General features: G+C 34.4%; 1 protein-coding gene and 1 long non-coding RNA gene across 8 annotated transcripts in view; one reads left to right on the top strand and one right to left on the bottom strand.

Annotated features, from left to right (window-relative positions):
- Positions 1 to 3,466: 3,466 nt before the first annotated feature.
- Positions 3,467 to 22,645, bottom strand: part of EIF4E (eukaryotic translation initiation factor 4E) — a 109,175-nt gene continuing 89,996 nt past the window's right edge. For all 7 annotated transcript variants that reach the window (XM_038582067.1, XM_038582065.1, XM_038582063.1 and 4 more), the window contains 6 exons: positions 21,547 to 21,653; positions 12,046 to 12,141; positions 9,333 to 9,396; positions 8,524 to 8,637; positions 7,102 to 7,241; positions 3,467 to 4,562 (listed from right to left, as the gene is read on the bottom strand). In XM_038582067.1, coding sequence (XP_038437995.1) covers positions 4,448 to 4,562; positions 7,102 to 7,241; positions 8,524 to 8,637; positions 9,333 to 9,396; positions 12,046 to 12,141; positions 21,547 to 21,653 — 636 coding nt within the window. In that variant the 3' untranslated portion in view covers positions 3,467 to 4,447. The remainder of the gene's footprint in view (positions 4,563 to 7,101; positions 7,242 to 8,523; positions 8,638 to 9,332; positions 9,397 to 12,045; positions 12,142 to 21,546; positions 21,654 to 22,645) is intronic.
- Positions 11,791 to 22,645, top strand: part of LOC111093694 — a 31,650-nt gene continuing 20,795 nt past the window's right edge. Inside the window, exon 1 of the long non-coding RNA XR_005382791.1 lies at positions 11,791 to 11,931. This is a non-coding gene — a long non-coding RNA (uncharacterized LOC111093694). The remainder of the gene's footprint in view (positions 11,932 to 22,645) is intronic.

Raw genomic sequence — 22,645 nt, 5'->3', positions numbered from 1 at the left:
AATCGTTTGTAGAATCTTATGGAGAGATTTATTTTTAAGACATGTCTGCTGTTAAAAGTTTACAACACGAGGGCAAGCCCTGGTGGCTCAGTGGTTTAGCACCACTTTCGGTCCGGGGCCTGATCCTAGAAACCCAGGATCGAGTCTCATGTCGGGTTCCCTGTGTGGAGCCTGCTTCTCCCTCTGTGTGTCTCTCATGAATAAATAAATAAAATCTTAAAAGTTTACAACATGAGCCAGGTCATTCCATTTTCTGCTGTATGCCCATCACCTAGAATATAATAAATATAAGTACTCAATACATATTTTGGGGGGGGTAGGAAAAGGAGGAACAGAACCTGTGTAAAACTATGAGGCATTATAAATTATGAATTCAAGGAAAAAGCGACAAGATTAAAACGTGAAAATAGGTTCCTCTGAATTAAAAAAAAAAAAACAACACAGTACTACATGTGACACATGCCTGCAATTTCATTTCTTGCTTCTAACAATGGAATAGTGACAGCAATATTAAAATCTAAACTATTCAAAGTATTAGGAAAACTGCCTAATGTCTACTTTAGAATTCATAGTAAGCAGGATACCACACAGTATTTAAAGATGCTACAAATTAGGACCGAAATTTTGACACAAATCCAAAAGGTGTGAGGAAATGAGGCATAGAGCAGTAACAAACCTAGCTGTTTCAGGGAAGGATGGGCAAATGAGCTGGCTTTGGCTCCTGAGGAAAACCACCTAGGAGTAGTGCTTCTCAAATTATATGTGAGGGACCAGTCTTAACCCCTATATTGTACTCTGTCAAAAACACACTTCTATAAAATATATTTTCCAAAATTACCAGAAAAATGATATGTTTTAATGTGATAGCAACATCAAACTGCTATAGAATATAACTATTCTCAATTTCTACACTGGTCCATAGAGAGACACTGTATAACAATGCCTTAGCATTTTGTTTAGTGTCAGTCTCACCTAAAATCTTGCATTTGTCTAAAGAGTCTGACTCTGAGTGAGAAAATTCAGTTGTTTTTTTTTCCCCCTACTAAAAAATGAAGACAATCCACAACAATGAAAAAGTAGCACAGAGGGACACCTGAGTGGCTCAGTCGGTTGAGCGTATCTACCTTCAGCTCAGGTCATGATCCCAGGGTCAAGGGATCCAGCTCACATCGCATCATCACATCATCCAACTCCCTGCTCAGTGAGGAGCCTACTTCTCCCTCTCCCTTTCCCTCTCTTTGCTGCTCCCCCTGGTTGTGCTCTCTCCCTGTCAAATACATAAAATCTTAAAAAAACAAAAGTAGCACAGAGACTTGTCATTAACTTGTTTTAATTTTAAAATGTAAAACATTGCATTATCATACTACCTTAGAAAATTAAAATCCTTTTAAATGCAAGCTACAGCATTTAAGAATGTTGACTCCTATCAACTTGAAAATTTTGCTTTATTTTAGAAGACAAGATAGACACATAAAAGTTGTGTATGAAAATATTCACTTAATTTTTGTAACTCCTTTATCTGTAAACTCCTGTTATCTTTGTCTCCATGTTCTCAAAACTCCCCCAAATGATTTAGTTGATTGCTAAAAGAGTGAGCTAGAGGGGCTATTTTAAGTTCCATTACCAGAGGAAGCAAACTGTCTGGCTTATAAAATGACTACAATCTGATGTAATTTACTATATAGCCTGTAAGATAGGCTCTACACTATTTAGAGTCTAATGTGATTAACAGGGTCTCTGGAACCAAACCCATTTTGCACCTTTCAAGCTGTAAAGTGACTTACATCCTCATTGCTTCTGTTTTATCTATTAAATGGGGGATAAAAGCACCTACATCAAAGGATACTTGTGCAGGTTAAAGTGCATGTAAAGTGCTTGGAACACTCCTTGGCACATAATAAGTAATATATAAGTATTGTAATTATTTAATTCTTACATAGTATATCTCAAATCCTTCTGTAGAACTGGGTTAACAATTAAATTGGTTAAATATGTCGCATCCCTATAATTAATTACAATTCTTCTGTTAAAAGACTTTAATTCTCTATTATGAAAATATATTTATTTATAATCGCCTATTGGACAGGGAGAAAAAAGTTAGAAAATCATATACAGTCTAATCATATTTAGAAAAGAGGCTAATGAAGTTAAGAAAAGTTGCAAATCATTGTAATACTTATGTGGCATCTGCCAAAAGTGACTCAGTAATTTATCATCTTCCCCACCCACTGGGAAAAGACTTAAAATAAAACTGATTATGATTCTGAAATGGTAATAATAAGGATAATCAAATGCATATAAACCAGGTTTTTAAAAAATTTAGAATAATGTGTACATTTAATTCATTATTCCTCCTCCACTCCTGAAAGCTGATGCTTCTTAAAATGGACTGCATCTTAGAATTAGGAAAGAGCATTAATTTCTAATAGATATACTACTCCAATCCCACCCATTGCCAACACACCACAACCACCATCACTTATAAGCAGGCTCCTGAAGTGCTCACAAGTACACATATCAACACAGACAATAAATAACCTTAACCAATCACTCAAGCTTAAGCAGCAGATATTAGATATATTCTATTGAGATTATAAACACAAACAATTCAGTATTTTTAGAATACTGAACAAGAGGTGTTTGTGGTATTGAGAATACTTAGATGGTAGCCTATGGTACCCTTTAAACTGTTTTAAAGTTCTTCAATGAAATCAATACTATTAATTTCATATTTACTTATATAAGATTTTTGTCAAACAACAGTTTTTAAGTTAATTCATAATCATCATTTAAAGACAAATTTTCCTCTTATCTAAATTGATTTTCATTCTCTAAGTTGAGCTTACCCTTTTGTCTATAATAGCCATATTTCATTTTACTGCATCTGAAATACACAATTATCTATTATATACAAAGTTTTTCACATGTGCTTTCAAATGCCTAAAAAGAGATCAAGTTTTAAAATTTACATAAAACCATACTACACCAATTTACCAATATAAATATGTCTTCATACCTATTTATTCCATTCTATTTAGACAGCAATACTAACAAAATGTATAAGCTCCAACCACCTGTTCTCTTTCCCTATGCTATCATTGACACTTAGAAAACAACATCCAGTTAAGCAACCAAATTTTATAACTACCATTCCTACCAATCAAATGGTAATGCACCAAGATAACAATTCTCTTGAATTTTAACACATTAAGAGTACATTATTTACCTAAGACTGAAGGACTATGCCTTCTTGTATAAATAACAAAGATAGCCAAATCAATTTAATTCCATATATATGATGCTACCTATTCAATTTATTAAAAATTGTAATAAACATAATAATCAAACTAGTGCTCCAAACTTATGCTGTTCAGGTGAAGACACTACAAGAAGACACAATAGAGACTGCCTGGCAATAAGAAGTACAAATTCCTTCTATAGAGATGGAGAAATAAAAGGACAAATCTAGTTGTCTAAAAGACAATTCACTGTACACATTTTATTTACAGTTTTGTACACTGTCTTAATATGAATGGGACCGCTTTTCTACTTGAGCCATTTTTTTAACCAAAGCAAAATAACCTAAGTAATACAAAGTGTTAAAATACAGCATAAAGATACAAAAACAGACATACTAATTCTAATTAGGAATGTAATTATGATGTTACATTTTTTTTTATAATCCACAATTATGTTTAGGAAATCACACAAACATAGATCACTGATTTGAATGAAATGCATAAATTTGTACCAAAGCTTTGCAGTTACAAAAAAACAAAAAAAATTACCAAAGAATGCACAAAATTAATGTTTATTCCACCTTTGTGTCATATTCCTGGATCCTTCACCAATGTTACATGAGGAAAAAAACAAAAGCAAAACAAATGAAAAACTGAAATCAGAATCACTAATGTTATCAAGTAGGGAAACAAATAAATTAAAATCTAGCAGCCATCAGCAAGAGTACAGCAAAGACAATGCTGTAAAAAGAAACAAAGAAAATTGCTAGAAAACTGTATGCATCATACTCTTTCAAACCAGCAAAATATGCTCCTGCATACAATGGAACATAAACAGAATTTTTTTCCTGTAAGGTATAGAAATGGAAGTTCTTTTTTGAATATTGTGGATGGGCAAAATGTGTTTATATGGTAATTCTACTAAGCTATTACAGAGTGGGCCAGGAACACATTTATGGATTCTGGGGATGATGTGTACTGTTAATTCTTTGATTGGGATAGTGGACACTCTAGCCAAAAAAAAAAAAAAAATATGAACACAGAAGTACAAGACAAAGGTGAATGAGACTTCTCTTATATCTTAGCAACATTTAGATGGAAATCAAATTTAAATGCAGTCCACTCTGCTTTTGAAGAGGCTTTGGTTCAGCTCCCAAATCTCGATTGCTTGACGCAGTCTCCTATGAGAATACTCAGAAGGTGTCTTCTTAAACAACAAACCTATTTTTAGTAGTGGAGCCGCTCTTTGTAGCTGTGTCTGCATGGGACTGATAACCAATCACTATCTTTGGAGGAAGTCCTAACCTTTCCTTGTATACCCTCCTAGAAGAAGAAAAAGAAAAAAGGTAGTCATTAATTTTTATTCATATACACCAAATTTGGTATTCTTGTTCTTTACATAAAAAAAAAAAACAGAGTGTGAAATAGGAAATTGCACACCTTTTTCCTTTTAGCAAATCTGACTCATTTTCACAATCTTGGTTAAACACTTAACCAATATTTGAGACTCCACTATGTTATCAGGTACTACGTAATTACTAATAAATCAATAAGCAAAGCATGGACAGTCCCTGGGTATTTATAGTATTTGATTATTCACAAACAAATAATAAATACAGTGGAGCTGCATCACATGCATAACTCATTTATACAAAATTTATTGCCTATATAGGTCTACTTTAATTCTTTCATCTAAAATGCTACAATTAGGGCAGCCCAGGTGGCTCAGCGGTTTAGCACGGCCTTCAATCCAGGGCGTGATCCTGGAGACCTGGGATCGAGTCCCACGTTGGGCTCCCTGAATGGAGCCTGTTTCTCCCTCTGCTTGTGTCCCTGCCTCTCTGTGTCTCTCATGAGTAAATAAATAAAATCTTTTTTAAAAAATAAAATGAAATAAAATGCTACAATTATATTTTATATATAAACCATAATAAATATATTACTGCAAATCACATTTACCACACTTATTACTTTATGATATTTCCAGAGTAATTTAAAACATACATCATTTCTGCCTTCTATACTAACTCTGCAACCTAATTTTCAAATAACATGTGACTATTTTAAGAACAAACTATGACGAGTGCCAACGTGGGTAAGTACAGGGGCTGTGATATTGTATAACAAGGATGATCTAATCTTGTCTGTGAAATTAGAGAAATCTCCCCTTTAAAAGTCATGAGGTTAAAAGTAAAATGCTGAGAGAATGAAGCACATCTGAAGGCTGGGGAACTAAATAAGGCTGTGTGGCTACAGCTCATAAAGAAAGGGACTATGAGTTAAAAAGGTTAAATAAAACTGAGGCTAGATCACAGAGAGCATCACAGGTAAAGTTAGGGATTTGGACACTTATTCTAAAGAAAAGACAGCAAACCTTCAAAAATAAGCACCCAAATAAAATAAAAGACATACATTTATACATATTGGAGCTAAATTCTCCAATATGATACTAGGATAGTTTTATTCATACTCATACCTTCCAGAAGATTCTACTACCTTCCTACAAATAAAGTTTCTAAAAATAACTTTCTAACTAAAATAACCATTATCAGATTTATATGAGGATACAAAGTATTCCCTTCCATTACACTTAATCATAAAAATGCCAGAAAGCCAGAGCACTCAGCCATGTAACTTGGGTCAAAAAAAAAACAAAAACAAAACAAAACAAAAACAAAACAAAACAAAATAACCTCCATTAAAAAACTGAAGTCAAATATTTCACAAAGATTTCAATAATTTTAAATACTGACACAAATACTATATTTTCAGAGGAAAGAACTTCATACTTATTTTTTAAATTGTTTTTTTAATAATCAAAACTATTAAGTTTTGATGCTGAAAGGTTAAGAATATGATGACAAATCAACTTTTTTTTTTTTTTTTTTAGATTTTATTTATTTATTCATGAAAGAGAGAGAGAGAGAGAGGCAGAGACACAGGCAGAGGGAGAAGCAGGCTCCATGCAGGGAGCCTGATGTGGGACTTAATCCCGGGTCTCCAGGATCAGGCCCTGGGCTGAAGGCAGCACTAAACTGCTGAGCCATCCAGGCTGCCCTCAACTTCTCTTTTAGAAAAAACCTGGAAAATCTCCATTATCTTTTAATCTAGAAAGGAATTATGTTCATAGGAGAATTCATATTGTTTGAAAACAATCACGAAGGGCAAACCAAATATTTTGTGACCTATGACCAATACTTAATTTTAACACAAAATTAAAAGTCAAATATTACTAATTTAAAAGTAATAAAAAGAGGATCCCAGTTAATACTGATCAATGCTTGGGGGATAGGGAAATTCCAGGCAATTATTCACCATGCCCCAAATTTAAAAACTTACACATGTAGGTTTTTAAAATATGGACACAACTAAAATACTATCACTTAAATGTCCCTGAAAATTTTACACACATGTGCACAGAACAGACATTTAAAATATGGACAGAACTAAAATACTATCATTTAAATGTCAGTCACTGAAATTTTTACACACACGTATACAGAATATATACTATTTGCCAATACTCCCTGAATTACTATTCCTATGAGTATTGTAATACTAATGTTACGATTTTAAAGTAGAAAAAAGACTTAATATTCTCATAGGATAAATAAAATGCTACATGCCAATATAGAATACTTTGGTCATTGATTACATACTCCATTGCGAGGAAAATGAAATTAAAAAAAAATATGGACAAGACAATGAAAACCAATAGAGCAGGTTCAAGATTATAAGTTTTCATGAAAACAATACAAGGAAAATAATGATCTACAAATCCAAGTGTTTTTAAAGTTGTAACAGTACTTTGCTTTTAGTTATCTTAATATTTTAAAGGAAGTATAAAAATAGCAAAACTTACCCTATATGTGTAACAGCCTCTCTGTTTTCACATTCAGTAGTCCATATTGCTATCTTATCACCTTTAGCTCTAACATTAACAACAGCTCCACATACATCATCACTGTAGTCATCAAAAGATTCTCCAATAAGGCACAGCAGCTTTAAAAAAATTCAATCCCAAATTACATGAAACAAATTATTCACTGCTTATTAAACTACAAATGTTTCTTATATTTGTATATATACAAAACTGAAAACAGTTTTTAAACCAAAAGTTGACTTTTTCAATGTCTAAATTATATTTATGTATATTGTTCTTTGTCCTGACTTTTTAAAGATTCATTTCTTTGTTTAATATCAAAAACATTAACAGATGATTTTAACTTTTTTTAGCAAATGGGGCAATTGATGTGAGGGCACATATGAAAGGTAAATTATGTTAATATTCAATTGCTCTTCTGCTTCTACTTGCCAGCAAACAAATAATGGAAGGACTGAATAGTTGTGCAAGGTTAAATTAACTGCCTCATGATCTTGCCGTTTTTCATGAACACAGGTTTTTTTTTTTATTGTGGCAAATATATATAAAATTTACCATTTTAATCGTTTAAATAACGTTTTTTATTTGAGGATAGACAAAATATGACATTAAATCACTTAACCATTTTTAAGGGTATGGTTCAATGGCATTAAGTATACTGACAACATTGTATAGCTATAACAATCATCCATCTCCTGAACTTTTGTCATCTTACAAAACTGAAATGACTAATTTTTAAAGTGGAATTCTAAATGGTATTTATTTACTGATAATCTCCAAAAGCAAAATTAAGTTTCTTCATTCAAAAAAGAAATTCATGCAAATATTCAGTAACTGCTTAACTCATTAAGTGCTAACTATAAATGAGACACTGTGATGAGTGCTACGAATCCAAGAGACTATTATTCCTACTCCTAATAGCTTAGAGCTTTTAACTTCTCACTATAGAAAATGCCAATTATCTCATATTTAATATATGTCTTAAAAAGCTGGAAGTTTTAGATTATAGTACAATACATAAGGTAAATAATATCAAGCTATGCTTTCATTGTTTGCTTCACTGACCTAAAAAATTTATACACAGTAATACTCTGAAGAAGGTTGTAAAAACTTACAAATGTGAAGTTCTGCAATTTTGAAGTTAATGAAATGACCAGGAGAAACTTACTGTGGAAGGTGAGAATCAACTACCAATCACTTTATATCTGATATGTAATACGGTATGGGTTTCACTGGACTAGTATGTAAAATATACAATGTTCACATGATAGAACAAAATTAATTGCTGGCTTAGATTTTATAGGGTGGGTATCCTCATCTCTTCAGAAGTAACCGATGTAAAATGTAATCCAAATTAAGTTTTTAGTATTCCAAAACTATTTTATAATTTTAAAAGCTTACTGTCTCTAGCCAAAAGCGATCCAGGTCACTACGTCTCTGCTGCTTGTTCAATGTAATTAGCCATCGTCCTCCTCGTTTGTTTTTCTCATCTTCCCACATAGGCTCAATACCATCCTACAAGGTTAGTAAGTAACAATATTAGACAAAATTGTTATTTTAATTGAAGAGATCACTAGAAAGAGCAAGCAACAACTCTGTCAACTTCTTGTTTTTTTCTCTTCATAAAACTGCTATTGATGTAGTGGGGGAAAAAAAGCAGGCAGGCCTTAAATCCAGAGGCATGGGACTACAGAATTAAGAGTCTTGATATAGACACTTACTAGCTATCAAACCTTGAGTTTCTTTTGAGGTTTTTAAACACTGAGTAGCAGATACCCTTGAGAAGCTACATACATGTCTATGATCTAGAAAAATACATGCAAAAATTATGCAATTTCAGGGTTAATGAATGCCCCACCTCCTACCACTTGACAAAACTGATTTATAAATACCCCAAAGACCAATACATCCCAGGTTAAAAATTCTGACAAACTCCAGCCTACTCAAATATATAAAAGATACTGGACTGGATGAACAAAGCTCTCTTCAAAAATCAATCACACTGTGTGCCCATAAAGTAAGACTCTCAATTTCAATTATTTATAGCAATAGGGCAAAATTTGTTTATGTGAAAGCCCAGTAAAACTAATTTAATTATTCTCCAAACCTCAGAGCATTAACTATTCCTAAGTTTCTGACAAGATTTCTTAATGAGTAAATGAACAGTCCAGTCTTGTAATAAATATATGAAATTGCCAGTAAAAGCATACCTTAAAAAGTGAGTAGTCACAGCCAGGCATTAAATTACTAGACAACTGGATGTGGTTGTACAGACTAGGTAAAAGAAAAGGACAATTATAAACATAGAATATGTAATGCAGTTTAGGTACCTACATATACATTTAGAAAATATGATAATAAGATAAAAGTTCATGTTTACTTGTTCTTCTACTGAGTCAATTTCTTTAATGCATCAAACAGGTATCCTAACGGTCAGTTCAAGAATCAGCATTTGATGATTTTCAGGAAAATATGTTTAATAATTTTATTCTGATAAAAATATATTTTGATATATTTCTTAACTCAATGCATACATATGTATATATAAGAAACTGGGAATAGGAAGCCTGAGGTGGCTTTAAGTACATGAAAGAATTCATGAGGCTAATGAGCAGTTTTAAAGACACACACACAAAAAAAATCCAGAGAAAGTAAGACAAACTTCCTATCAAGGTTACATGATTGAAAGAAGACAACACTATTATCCTTGAAGGTATCCTAAACAGACCAATGGGTCTCAAATACTGCAGTCACTACTAGTCAGTCAGCATAGCAATCATTTGGGAAGCTTTGGAAAAAAACAAACAAGCAGCAAACAAACAAAAAACCACACCAGGCCCTACTCCTTGTGATTTTAATCCCTTAAATATGGGCTAGAACCCTGGAATCTGTATTTCTAAACTTTCCCCCAAATATCAATGTAACTTGGATATTCACTAGCCTGAAAGTAAATATTAAATGCAGAAACATGATCTTTACTACATCTGCAGACCATGGACAATGCTACTATTATCCTTAGTTAGATTCTCTTGATGTTATTTTAACCCAATCTAGAAATATCTCAAGTAGAGTTTTAAGAAAGATTCTGGCATCCTTTGGATCACATCCCACAGGATAACATATAAATCCAGTTTGGGGAAGGTAGAGGAGGACTGAGACCTGTTTAATTACTCAATGGTCACTCTTCCCAAACTACATTACCACTGGCAACTACCACTAGGCAACAAATGAGGCCTGGGTTAGTAACCATAGAATAAGCACAACTTTATGAAATTAATGGACTGTCTTCAATGGCATCCAAGGTAGAAATGACCAATGTTTATGTTGTCTCTTTTCTCCGTTGTGATGCTCTAAGGTCTCTTAGTTAAGTTTATAGTAATGAGAATCTGTAATGACATATTTAAATAGAATCAGAAAACTACAGACAAGACTAGATAAATCCCAAAGGGCTCAACAGCTGTTCACCACAAAATCTGCCAGGAAAAAAGTGAGAAATGAGTAAGTGCTTAGGTATATACAGAAACCTAAACAATTCCTTCATATGTCTAAGTCCACTATGCAGTAACATTGCTTGTACATAACTAAAGTGTGGGGCCATGTTCTAATTAGAGGTCCACTTAGAAACTCAATTACGAAAATTGGTGAAAAGCCAAACAAACTAGATAAACATAGACCTGATTCAGTGGGGAAATGGTTCAAGACTCTTGCTCTTCCTCCTCTATTAGGAGACTGGAGACTTTTTGGTTTAGAAGATTCAAGTAAATACAATTAAAGAAGAAAATCACTTAATGTTTGATGAAGGGCAAAAACCCTCTTTAGACAATTAAATCTGTGAATTACTGGTGATTTAAATATAGTTTCATTACTTAAAAAAAAAAAAGCCAATGATTTCAATATAAAGTGACTGCTCTTAAAGCGTATAGCTCACAATTTAAGAGTTTTCTCTAATTAGTCTATACTCCCCACCCCCCACCCCTGCCCGGGGATTTAAATGCATACTAAATGCCTATTATATGGGCAAATCACTGGAAAGATACAAAAGAATATTGTCTCTACCCTGGAAGAAGTATAGATATATGAATCTTCTGACAATCTGTTCTTTTGTGTGGGCAAAATACATTCAGTGGATTAATATATAAGAAATGCATCACTGATTTAACATATATAGGATCCAAAAATATACTAGATGTACAAACTAGAATTTTTAGATAACTGCTAATTACTTAAACCTCTTAAAAAGGTTTTAACAAGTTTTATCTTTGAAATAAAAATTATTTTTCAAATAAATTAAATATTAAGTTAATTGTTTTTGGAGAATACTACAAAACTTCTTGAAGAGACTTTATAATTTTATGTCAAAGTCAAGCAAAGTTTTGACCCCCAAATCTTAATGTTTTGTTAAATCTGAAAAGAAATCTCAAAGATATTACAACTATTCTTCTTGAAATTGATTAATTACCATCACAGATACTTGGACAAACCTGAATTTTGAGCACTTCAGCCTTTAAAAAAAATCGCAGAATCTCTACCATAGGAAATCCCGTGTTTCACTAAAAAGAATCTGCACAAATGGGAACCTAACAAAGCTCTGGAGTATGGGGCAAAGGTATCTGGGCAATCAAGAAAGGGAACAGGTTCTAAAAAATTGTCAAAAGTTCTAGAAGCAACAAAGGGCTCTTAGGAGAAGGATCTCTTAGGACAAGGAATACAGAATATACACAGGGCTAAAGGATGACAAGACTAAAGCTTTCTAAATGATGAGATATAATCACCAATTCAAACAGTTGTAAGGAGATGGACAAACAAAAGGTAGGTCTATAGATGAATATTTATTAATTGTTTACCTTAGCCTTCATTTTGTGAATGTGACTCAATGAAAAATTACACAATTAATTAAACAAACATCCTAAATAGGTTACTTACGCCCAAAAGTCTTCAACAGTATCAAACTTAGAGATCAGCCGAAGGTTTGCTTGCCAAGTTTTGCTTTTATCATTTTTAAAAAACCAGAGTGCCCATCTAAAAGTAAAAAGTCAGTGTCAAACATGGTAGTTTCCATATTCACATTTGTAGCAGCATTCTTCATAACAGCCAAAGGGAGGACACAGCTCAAGTGTCCATTGACAGATAACTAGATAAACAAAATGTGGGTTAAACATACAGTGGGATATGTATCAAGACTTAAAAGGCAAATTCTGAAGATGAACCTTAGGGACATTATGTTAAATAAGCCAATCAAAAAAAAAAGACAAACAGTATGATTCTACTTGTATGAGGTACCTAAAGTAATCAAATTCATAAAGTAAAATGGCAGGGGCTAGAAGGAAAAGAAATGAACAACTGCTTAATGAGTATAGAGTTTTAGTTTTGTAAGATGAAAAGAATTCTGAACACTGGTTGCACAATAGTACTGACGTACTTAACACTACTGAACCAACCATACACTTAAAAAACAGCTAACATGATAAATTTTATGTTATGGAGTATTTTATTTACCACAATTAAAAATTTACTTTAAAAATAATTTTAAATGGTAGATATTAATACAGTGGCAAGTAATGATTAGTTTTCTCTTTCATTTAGAAGTATGTATTTTGTACCTATTGCCCAACCTACTTCGCAGAATCTCTACCATGCTATACTTCAGAGACCCACTGAGGTTCATGCTTCAGAGTAATTCACAGAAATGTAGTAGAGAGACAACAGTGTGCTAAGTGCTATGATAGAAATAACCAAACACTTAAATGAGAAAAATGGAAGCATTTAACCAGAAATGAAAGCGGAGAGCAAGAAAGTTGAATTCTCATAGAAATGAAAAAGTATTAGCCAAGAGTGGAAAATGAGACTCCTAAAAATATGGGGGGGGGGGGGGCAGTATTAAATGCAATTCTCTGTTTACTCAAACACACAAATGGGAAAATAACAAAATAAAGGGATACATTGAGGAATGCTATCACAGACATGTTCTGAAACAACGTATACTAGTTTCTACATATCTGTATATACCTGTTAAAATGTTTTATTCTAATATCTGGAAGATAAACTCATGTCACATCAAAGTTATACTTAAATATCCCTAGATAATATCTTCAGTACAGTTATATTTGTCTGAATTACTATACCAAAGGTAACTCAAAAGGGAAATTTCACTTTCTCATTGAGAATAAGGTTGTCTGAAGACAGGTTTCAAACAACTCCCTGATTAATGCCTGGATAATCTGACAAAAAAATGAGATACATTTCAACATCCACTTGATAATGTGAATTTGCCAAGCCGCTACCAAGGACAAAAAAGAAAAAAGCAAAGGTGTAAAAAATTATTAAACATACATGGAATAAGGTCAAATACCATACTCTGGTTTTCCAAAATTAATTAAATCTTTCCTCAAAAAAATAAAACTACCATATCGTCCAGCAATTCCATTTCTGGGTATTTATCCGAAGAAAATGAAAACAAGAACTCAAAAAGATATATGCACCACCCTCATGTTCATGCAGCATTATAATAGCCAAGATATAGAAACAACCTCAGTGTCCATAAATGAATGAATAAATGGATAAAGAGAACGTTGTATGTACATAATGGGGTATTATTCACCTATACAAAAAAAAGAAAAAAAAAGAAGGAAGAAATCTGTCATTTGTGACACTGGATGGACTTTGAGGGCATATGCTAACTGAAATAAGTCAGAAAAAGAAAGACAAATACCACATGATTTTATTAATATGGGGAATCTTAAAACAGAATACAAACAAAAAATCCAAGGTCATAAATACAGAAAACATATTGTTGGTTGGCAGAGGTAGGGGTTGGGTGAAAACGGGTAAAGAGGGCCAAAAGGTACAAACTTCCAGTTATAAAATAAAAGTCATGAAGGATATACAATATGGTGACTACAGTTAATGACAATGTATTACGTATATACATTAAGTTGCTAAGAGTAAATCTTTTTTTTTTTGCTAAGAGTAAATCTTAAAGAAGTTCTCATCACAAGGAAAAAAACCTTGGTTATACATGGTGACAGATATTATAAATACACTTACTGCAGTGATCATTTCACAATATACACAGGTGTCATGCTGTACACCTGAAACTGTTGTATGTCAATTAGAACTCAATTAAAAATAAATCTTTTTATTTTTTACTGCATCTAGCCATTGAACATATAAAAATTTACCCTAAGAACATAATTAGTTGATTAGGCAAAAACGTTTGTATAAAAATGTTCTTAATGTTGGAAAATGTGGAAACATATTATGTGCTTTCAACAAGGGATCATTTAAATTCAAGTTATCAAAACGTGGTTTGCAGACCCTTTAAGCTCTGATAAGAACAAAATAGTTCTAAGACATTATTTTATTTTTCACTGTGTTGACATTGCAATGGTAGGGTAAATCTGCTAGTGTCTTCTTAGCAAGTTCCATACAATGGCACCAAATTGTATTAGCAGTCACTGTACCCCTTTGTCTTCACCACCTCTCACAGTAACAAAGTCAGTGGCAGGGCAGCTCCAGTGGCGCAGCAGTTTAGCGCCGCCTGCAGCCCAGGGCGTGATTCTGGAGACCCAGGATTGGGTCCCGCATCGGGCTCCCTGCATGGGGCCTGCTTTCTCCCTCTGCCTGTGTCTCTGCCTGCCTCTCTCTCTTTGAATGAATAAATAAATAAATCTTATAAAAAAATAAATAAAAAAACCAAAGTCAGTGGCAGTTAAGAATGCCACTGATGAAGCAATAATTAATAGTTTCATTAAATTCTAATCTATGTACACCTTTTTCATATTCTGCAAAAATTCAAAAACAACAACAAAAACACTTCTGCATTCCAAAGTACAATCAGTGCTTAAGGAATTGAATTGTGAAGTGAACTAGCCACTTTTTAACCATGACTGATAGATAAACCATGGTGATTTCTTAAAAATCAAGAAAGTAAAGACTGATGCTTACAATGTGAGCTTTCAGGAGAAAAATTTTGGGAAGCCTCTATTTGCCACTGCGACAAACTTACTAAAATTTAAGTACACTTGTGAGGAGTTTAATAGTGGTATTAATGAATGTTACTGTTTTCATACTGTATAATGAAAAGTACCAATATCCAGAAGATCTGCATAATTCACTGAACCAAAGATCTGCATAATTCACTGAACCAATGTTTTCCAGATGAACCCTGGTGTTGCAAAATCATGCATGGATAAAAAAAGACCCATTCCAAATGCAAGACAGGCCAGTAGATTTTAATGTAACATAGAAGGAAAGGTTCTTGGATATGGTTTCAGATTCTCCACTGCAATTGACCTACAAAAAACCTATTATCAAAGGAGAATACCTATAATATCTTAAAAGGCTATTAAAAAATCTTCCTTTTCCAACTATGTACTTGTATGAGGTCCTATATTCTTATACTCTATGAAACAACTTATCTCCTTCACAGACTGAATGTAGAAGCAGCTATGAAAATACATACCACTAATTTCTATTGCCAGGCACCTGAGATTTATAAAAATGCAAAAATGTCTTTCTTCCCACCATATTTTTAAACATTTTTTCATAAAACTATTTGTTAACATGCAATGGATTTTCTAAATGAATATATAATTTTACATTTTCTCAGGTTACTTTCTAACATACTAAATGGAAATAGATAAAAATCTATATAACCAAAGCTCTGTGGAGTCCTCAGTAACTTTAAGATTTTATTTACTCATGAGAGACACTGAGAGAGAGAGACAGACAGAGACAGAGACATAGGCAGAGGAAGAAGCAGGCTTCATGTAGGAAGCCTGATGTGGGACTTGATCCCGGGAAGCCAGGATCACCACCCTGGGCCAAAGGTCAACTGCTGAGCTACCCAGGGGTCCTGTCCTCAGTAACTTAAGAGTATAAAAAGGTCATGAAACCAAAAATTTGAGAACTGCTGACTTAAATAAAATACACCCATAAAAGAGACTGCTGTGCAACTACTGAAAAGAATAATTATGTGGGTAAAGTTATTCTTAAGATGGGCATGAAACCCAGAAGCCATGGAGGAAAGGTGATACTACGCTACATAAAAATCTAAAACATGTAACAAACATATAATTGCACAATGTTAAAAGACAAATGATTTGGGGTTTTTTTGTTTTTTAAAGATTTTTATTTATTAATTCATGAGAGACACAGAGGCAGAGACACAAGCAGAGGGAGAAGCAGGCTTCATGCAGGGAGCCCGATGTGGGATTCAATCCCGGGACTCCAGGATCATGCCCTGGGCCAAAGACAGGAACTAAACTGCTGAGCCACCCAAGGCTCCCCAAGACCAATGATTTTGGATAATGCATTTTCAACCTAATGCCTTACATGGCTAAGTTAGCATCCCTAATTAGAATGCTTGGAAATAAACTTTATTTTCTCTTTAATAAAGACTTCTTTAGAGGGATAGAAAGTTGGGGGGTGGGGAGTAGGGCAGAGGGAGATGGGGATAATCTCAAACTGAGCAAGAAGCCCAATCTAGGGCTTGATCTCACAACTCTGAGATCACGACCTGAGCCGAAATCAGAAGAGGGACACTTAACCGACTGAGCCACCCAAGCACTCTGGAAATAAACTTTAAAGAATACCCGCCCCCTACTCCTAGACAAAAGAACTGAGCTGACTGTCCAGAGATAAAAAACAAAAATGATCAATATATATGAAACGGCTTATCAATGTCAATAAAAGAAAATTTAAAATAAGACACTGTCCACATATAAAAACAAAAATGACTGATACATGAAACAGTTTTGCAATGTCAATAAAAGAAATGCAAATGTAAAATGATAAGACATTGTTTTTATAAATCAGACTAGGACCAACCAACTGGCAAAGATGCAGAAACCAGGAACTCTCAAACTGCTAACAGCCTAAGCTGATAAAAAAAAGGAGGATAATTTGGCAATTATCTACTAAGGTTATTAGAGCATAGTCTTTAACCTAAGAAATCTGAAATTTTATCTTATATTCACACAAGTGTACAAAAAACATAAATATGCATAAATTACAACACTGTAAATAGGAAACAAAAGTCTATATACCCACTAAGATAAGGGTCTTGGGATCAAGTCCCACATCAGGCTCCTTGCATGGAGCCTGTTGCTCTCTGCTCTGCCTGTGTCTCTGTGCCTCTCTCTCTCTCTCTTTCTGTGTTTCTCATGAATAAATAAGTAAAATCTTTAAAAAAAGAAGAAAAGAAAAAAACTACATAAAACATGTTTGGACTTTTATTTTGATAAATCTACCATGATAATGAAGAAATGATAAAAAAATATTCAGGCCATAAAGTGAAATGTATTTTTTAGATATTTATAGTTTCACTATAGGTATACATCAGAGATACTGTAGATGCAAATGCAAATCACCATAATAAAGCAAGTTATCACAATAATGTAAGTCAGACTATTGAAGTTTTTCGTTTCCCACTGCACGGAGAAGTTATGTTTACACTATATTTGTCTAGTAAGAGTAACATTATTGTTATTATGATGATGATGATGATGATGATGATGTCTAAAAAACTACTATAACCTTAATTTAAATATACTTTATTACTAAAAACCATCATCTGAGCTTTTAGTGGGTCATAATCTTTTTGCTGGTGGAACGTCCTGCTTTGATTATGCTGGCTGCTGGCTGATCAGGGGTTGGTTACTGAAGCATGGGGTGGCTGTGGTTAAACAATGAAGTTTGCTCTATTAACCGACTTTTCCTTTCACAAAGGATTTCTCTGTAGCACACAATGCTGCTTGGATATTTTATCCACAAAATTTCTCTCAAATTCTCTCAAACTGCTGCTGCTTTATCAACTAAGTTTGTGTAATGTTCTAAATCCTTTGTTGTCATTTCAACAATCTTCACAGCATCTTCATAAGGAGTAGGTTCCATCTCAAGAAACCATTTTCTTTGCTCATCCATAACAAGCAACTCCTCACCCATTCAAGTTTTATGAGTTGCAGCAATTCAGTCATGTCTTCAGGCTCCACTTCTAGTTCTATTCTTTGCTATTTTTACCACATCTGCAGTTACTTCTTCCACCAAAGTCTTGAAGCCCTCAAAATTCATCCAGAAGAGCTGGAATCTTCCAAACACCTGTTTCATGTCAGTATTCTGACCTCTACCCATGAATCACAAATGTTCGTAAAGGCATCTTAGAATGGTGAATCCTTTCCAGGTTTTTTATTTTATTTTTTTATTTTTAGATTTTATTTATTTATTCATGGGAGACACACAGAGAGAGAGAGAGAGGCAGAGACACAGGCAGAGGGAGAAGCAGGCTCCACGCAGGGAGTCTGATGAGGGTCTTGATCCCAGGTCTCCAGGATCATGCCCCAGGTCGAAGGCGGCACTAAACTGCTGAGCCACCGGGGCTGCCCCTCCAGAAGGTTTTCAATGTACTTTGGCCAGATCAATCAGAATAATCTCTATCTATGGCAGCTAGAGTCCTACAAAACGTATTCCTTAAATAGTAAGACTTCAAAGTCAAAATTACTCCTTTTCCAAATGTTGTATATAAACTGCAAAAACAGATGTTGTATTAGCAGGCATGAAAACAACATGCATTTGGTACATCAGAACTCTTGGGTGACCGAGTATATTGTCAATGAGCAGTGTATTTTGAAAGGCATCCTTTTGTTCTGAGCAGGTTTTAACAGTGGGATTAATATTCAGGAAACCATTTTGTAAACCAAAGTTCTGTCATCCAGACTTTACTGTTCCATTTATAAAGCATAGGAGAGCAGATGAGCATAATTCCTTAGGACTCTAGGATTTTCAGTATGGTAAATAAACACTGGCTTCAACCTAAAGTCACCAGCTATTATATTAGACCCTAACATAAAAGTCAGCCTAGGGATCCCTGGGTGGCTCAGCGGTTTGGTGCCTGCCTTTGGCCCGGGGTGTGATCCTGGAGACCCGGGATCGAGTCCCACATCAGGCTCCTAGCATGGAGCCTGCTTCTCCCTCTGCCTCTGTGTGTGTGTGTGTGTGTGTGTCTTTCATGAATAAATAAACAAAAATCTTAAAAAAAAAAAAAAAAAAAAAAAAAAAAGTCAGCCTGTCCTCTAAACACTTAGGCACTGACTCCTCTCTCACTATGAAAGTCCACCCAAATGGGCATCTTCCTTCACTAGAAGGCTGTTTCATCTACATTGAAAACCTGTTGTTTAGTGTAGCCATCTTCATAATGAACTTATTAGCAAAATCTTCAGGGTAACTTGCTGTAACCACTTATTGCTTCACCTTGCACTTTTATGTTACAGAGACCATTTCTTTCCTTAAACCTCATGAGCCAAACCTATGTTAACTTTAAACTTTTCTTTGGCAGCTTCCTCACCTCTCTTAGCCTTCAGAGAATTGAGGAGAATTAATTAAGTCCTTCTTCTGGTTTAGGTTTTGGCTTAAGGGAATGTTGTGGTTGGTTTGATCTTCTATCCAGACAACTCAAACTTTCTCCATATCAGCATAAGGCTGTTTCACTTTCTTATTATTCATGTGCTCACTGGAGTAGTACTTTTAATTTCCTTCAGGAACTTTTGGCTGTTTAGTACAAGAGGCTTAGTTTTTGCCCCATCTCGGCTTTTAACATGCCTTCCTCACTAAGCTTAATCATTTCTAGTTTTTTATTTAAAGTGAGACATGTAGGACTCCTCCTTTCACTTGAATATTTAGAAGCCACTGTAGGGTTATTAATTGGCCTAATTTCAGTATTGTTGTGTCTCAGGAACAGGGAGACCCAAGGTGAGGGAGAGAGACGGGGAACAACTAGTGAGAGTAAGGCAATTAGAACACACAATATTTATTAAGTTTGTAACTTTATATGAGCACAGTTCATAGTGCCCCAAAACAAATATAACAGTTACATCAAAGATCACTGATTACAGATCACTCTAACAAACATGATGAAAAAGTTTGAGATTTTGCCAAGAATTGCCAAAATGTGACACAGAGACACAAAACAGCAAATGTTGGAAAAATGGCACCAATACTTTTGCTCAATGAAGGTTGCCACAAACCTTCAATTTGTAAAAAATGCAGTATCTGCAAAATGCAATAAAATAAGGGATGTCTGTGAAACATACACAGGCCTATGGGATCTGTAAAGTAGATAGGGTAAAAAAAAGTCTTGGGGTAGGGAAATGAAAGGAACTGAATTACTTAAATATCCTCAAATTCATTCTAATTTACTTTCTTCCAGATTCTTACAATATTTCTGCATTGCATTTTTCTTCCCCCACAATCAGCTCTCAGTGCATTTATATTAATTTTCATCATATAAACCATAAAAACACAAACACTGGGAAGGTGTGAGGTAGAGTTGAGAAAACTATATGAGCTACTACTATTCAACTACTGTAACTATGAAGTTTAATTCATCTTTTTTTTTTAAAGTAGGCGCTACATACAGCATGGAGCTTGAATTTACATTATAACCCCTGAGATCAAGAGTCGCATGCTCTTACCAATTGAACCAGCTATGTACCCCGAAGCTTAACTCACCTTAATCTCTCTTTTCCTCGCCTAACTTGTCTTAAATAAAAACCAACTAACCTGCAGATGCCACATCCCCTAGCTTTTTCTCCTTTACAGCCCAACTTCAAGTTGTTTATTCTTGCTCTATATAATAATTTATATTCACTCTCTACAAGCTATTCCAATCTTTTTCCATCATCTACATTCTACTAAACTTTCCCCTACATTAGCTAGGACTTTATCATTCAATCCAATGGCAATTTTGAGCCTTTTTAAATTGTTTAATCCAATGAATATCTGATCTTTTTATGGAACATATGCTATTAATCACCTGTCCTTAAAACAAACCATTTTCAGGATGCCTGGGTGGCTCAATGGTTGAGTGTCTGTCTTCAGCTTAGGTCGTGATCCCGGGATCCCGGGGTTGAGTCCCACATCAGGCTCCCCACAGGAAGCCTGCTTCTCCCTCTGCCTATGTCTCTGCCTCTCTCTCTCTCTCTCTCTCTCAAGAATAAATAAAACCTTTAGAAAACAAAAACAAAAAACCCCCACATTTTCTTTGTTTCCCTGACCACGACTCTGTCCCAACTTATAGTTTATGTGTCTAAACCCTTCGTAGGCATTATCCCTCCAAAAAAATCCCTTATAAGTTGGTATTCCAAGCCTCTGTCTTGAGTCAAGTTCACTTTAAAGACGATTCATTTACTACTATAATTTCACTTACTACCAATTACTGACGAATTTCAAACCCAATGTCTCAACCAGTGCTCTTTTCTGAGCTCGACTCACACATAAAACTGCCTGCTATAAACAGGTTATCCAAGTGAAAATGGAATCCTCAACCCAATATATCTAAAACTAGTCTCACCCTGTTTCCTCCAAACCTGTCCTATTTCACCATTTACTTCATTGTCTAAGTCAGAAGAACATATGTGTCAGAAGGCTTACCTGTTCTGTAAAGGATGTTTAATATAGTGTTCTGGGTTAGCAACCTCCTGATTAGATTCTGTTTTCTCTTCTTCTGTAGGCGGGGGATTAGGAGTAGGGGTGGTTTCCTAATGGAAAATAATAAAAATTATTTTAAAATTTTTAACATAACTATGATAACAATACTTTAAAGCAATTCGAACCAATACTGCCAATATTCTTCTTTTAAGGAGAATTATAAAAGCATTTCATAAAATAGACCACAGACCAACCGCTAGAACTAAGAAAAGCACCAGACTCTCCATTCTAGCATTTCTTCACTAGGAACAGAAGATTTCTCAATAAAAATATAATAACAATATTATATGCAGTTTCTGTCACTTACACATTTTGGTATCAGAAAGATTGTTAGACACCATGCAACAAAGTTAAGATAACCAGCAGTCTTCCCAGTCTTCCCTAACATACTATTAACGTACTATGCATGGTTTGGAGATTGGGGAAGTATAGCTTAAATTTGGTGAGTTTAAGAACTATATTACAATGGCAAAAGAAAACTTTATAAATTGATCAAACCAATATTACACAGGTCCTTCCTTCATGTTATACTATTGTAACATCTGGTTAACTTAAAAGTTCTGTTATTTTCAATTGGCCCGAGGCAAAAAAAGCTCAATGTTGGCTTGAACCTAAATCTTTTTCTAGATTAGACCTAATTAATATAGTCATCTAAAAAATCAGGGAAACGGATGCCAGGGTGGCTCAGCGGTTGAGTGCCTGCCTTCAGCCCAGGGCATGATCCTGGAGACCTGGGATCGAGTCCCATGTCAGGCTCCCTGCATGGAGCCTGCTTCTCCCTCTGCCTGGGTCTCTGCCTCTCTCTCTCTCTCTGTCTCTCATGATTAAATCAATAAAAATCTTTAAAAAATAAAAACAATAATAAAAAATCAGGGAAAAAAGGAGCTTGGGGATAATCTGTGTTCTCCACATTGCTCCATGTAGCTCTTCACTCAATTATAAATTACTGTCAACAAAACTGAACGCCAAAGAAAGGCACCAGAAGCTAAAACAAAAGCTGATTTTTTTCAAAAAAAGGCACTGCAACAAGAGTCTGGGGACT

The sequence above is a fragment of the Canis lupus genome, chromosome 32, assembly GCF_011100685.1.
Source record: "Canis lupus familiaris isolate Mischka breed German Shepherd chromosome 32, alternate assembly UU_Cfam_GSD_1.0, whole genome shotgun sequence".
NCBI lineage: Eukaryota > Metazoa > Chordata > Mammalia > Carnivora > Canidae > Canis > Canis lupus.
Note: the sequence above shows the minus strand (reverse complement) of the source record. Positions and strands in the feature narration are given on the sequence as shown.